The 2,503-nt window shown below is 54.3% G+C and overlaps 1 protein-coding gene across 1 annotated transcript; it reads right to left on the bottom strand.

The window, feature by feature from the left end:
- Positions 1 to 311: 311 nt before the first annotated feature.
- POSPLADRAFT_1153872 (hypothetical protein) lies at positions 312 to 1,339 on the bottom strand (the record flags this gene model as incomplete). Its single annotated transcript, XM_024486783.1, is given in 4 exon segments — positions 312 to 494; positions 994 to 1,090; positions 1,246 to 1,272; positions 1,284 to 1,339. Coding segments are annotated over 4 exon segments (363 nt in total), but the record flags the coding sequence as incomplete, so codon positions are not given.
- Between the last annotated feature and the right edge of the window lie 1,164 nt (positions 1,340 to 2,503).

The following is a 2,503-nucleotide window of genomic DNA, read 5'->3' as shown; positions in this document are numbered from 1 at the left end:
GTTTCTGAAGGTCTTCTCCAAGGAAGCATCAGAACAGCTACCAAAAAGAAAGCCGTATGATCACGCAATCAAACTCGTACCCAGTTACTTAACCTTCCACTCAAAGGTGTATCCCTTGTCGAACAATGAGCAGGAGGAACTCAATAAATTCCTAAAGGAGCAGCTGGTGAAAGGCTATATATGGGAATCGATGTCACGACTTGGTACGGCGTCTAGCCATTTTTTAATTTTTTCCTTTTCGCGGGCTCGAACCTGCGACCTCTGTACTACATGCCCAATATGGACATATCGTTATCTACTGTACGATTAGATTAGATGGGGCGGCAGTGCACGGCACAGCTCGGGCTCCGCTGACACAGCCACTCTGACTTACCGGCCCCTGGGGCCACGTCAGCATACTGCGCACAGACCAATGCGCACAGCCTGCCCTTATCTTCCCCTGTATATAAGCCAGCCTCTGCTACCCTAGGGACCTCAGTTTTGACCTCTTGTTCCTAGGTCAGTAAGCCCTCCTTTGTACTCCTTTCTTACCTTACTAACTAATGCATTTACTTGTCCCTAGCCTTAGGTTTGAGCGTTGCTCACCATCGCTTCAGTAAGAATCAGTCGGACACCCCTAGCCTTTAGGTTTTCTCCAGTCGCTTGACCTCAAGTCGCGACATTAGGTCGAAACTCCCCAAGCTGCCGGCGTTCTCTTGGGACTTTTTACATTCACTTTCATTTCCCACAGGTCGGGTGGTGCGCACCCCTATGATACTCTATGGTACATATGATACGTAGATAGCATACAATACATCACCAACACTCGAGAGACAAACTCTTCAGTACCTGCGCTTCAGTGAGCGGTACTTGTCCTCACGGACGCGTAGCCTTGGTTTCTGCTGCATAATAGTCAAAAGCAGTATTGGGCCCTACGTGAACTGCGAATCTCAGTGTCATCTCGGGCGCCGTAGGTGTAAGCTAGATTAGCATGGCCTTTCATAGTACGTGCACCTCCCCTTCCTCCCCCCATCCAACGTGGCTACCTATCAAGGCCAGATCCACGCATTCGACTCTCAGGATCTCATTGACGTCTACATCCCAGACGGCCCTGAGACTATCCTCTACCGTTGCGAGCAGCAGCCATGCCCGAACCGAACACCCCGATCGATCGCAGAGGACTACCCACGCTACAAAGCGATCCGACGAGCGCAACACCCGCTTGGACCCCAAAGCACCCTCACATCTCGATCGGCCTCGTGGCACTCTCGCCCTGTCTCCCCTAGCTCCCGCCTCCCTCAAACTGTCGCTGATCAAGTATGAGGAGATCTCCCTCCTGACCCTGCGCCAGAGCCTGAGCCTGAGGAGGGTGTAGGTGAAGAAGGAGTCTCGGAGCCCGAGTCCGCAGATTCTGCTCGGTCCACCTCGCCGACAGCGCTCGCCCCCGCGTCAGCAGTCCCTGATGTACGTGACCCCCCCGCCAAACTTTCTCCAGTGCCTCCACCACTGACTCCGCCGAGAGGCCGCTCGAGCACTCGCTTCTCCCAAAGTTTGACCAGCGGAGGGCCACCACAGCCGCCTCCGCCCCCGCAGCATCCTCCGTCCCCCGACGCCGGTAATGTCTTCCCCCTCGACCGCCCCTAACAAGGAGACCCTGAAGCTCCTCCTCCCACTCCGATATGATGGCAAGACTGTCATCGAATGCAACAGGTTCTGTCACAATGTGCTCTGCCACAGTCCCCTGGTCGGCCTAGGGCGATCCCCCGGTGGCGGGAGCCACAACACCATGTGACCACATGGTTGTATCAATTGCGGAGCAATCGGACCGGACCAGAGCTCCGGCCACACTTCTTTTGTTCCATTGTTCCTGTGGCCAAGTGGCCCTTGTTCTCCTTTTGGACTCTATTGTTCTTTCTTCTGTTGTTCTGCCGTGGGAATGCTTTCCCCTGCTCATATATATATATAAAGACCTGCTGTAGCGTCCTTTAATATATACTTCTGTGACCCACTTCGACTTCAGCCCCACTTGTGGCATTCAGTCCCTCAGTGCTAGTCCTGTGCAACTGCTCCCTGCGTCGCCTTTTGATAGGTTATGAGCCCCGCGCTCTAGCAGTCAACTACACACACTACTAGCGCGCCACAGAGTCAATCACTTCGATTTTCGGACCACTCCTTGTCCCAATACTCTCATATCTTTCCCTCTTGCCACAATCTGCGCTTTCACTCTCTGCCACTCTGCTTGTGCCACAAATGTCGAACCACTCGTCCTCTCCCTCCTTCCCCAAGCTCAATGCCTCCAACTACAAGTCCTGGGCTGGGGACATGGCTGCCTGGCTGCGCTCTGCAGGCCTATGGCGCCTTGTCTCTGGTGCCTACCTCAAGCCACAAGCCAAGGACCCCAAAGCCCCCACTGAAGCGGAGGCCACACTACTGGAGAAGTGGGAGGTGCAGGAGGCAAAGGCTGCTGGGTGGTTGTACTTGATGGTTGAAGCGGACCAAAAGGTGCATTTCTCCAACATTGACA

This window comes from Postia placenta (assembly GCF_002117355.1).
Source record: "Postia placenta MAD-698-R-SB12 unplaced genomic scaffold POSPLAscaffold_15, whole genome shotgun sequence".
Lineage (NCBI taxonomy): Eukaryota > Fungi > Basidiomycota > Agaricomycetes > Polyporales > Adustoporiaceae > Rhodonia > Rhodonia placenta.
The sequence above is the reverse complement of the archived record's forward strand: the minus strand, read 5'-3'. Positions and strand labels throughout refer to the sequence as shown.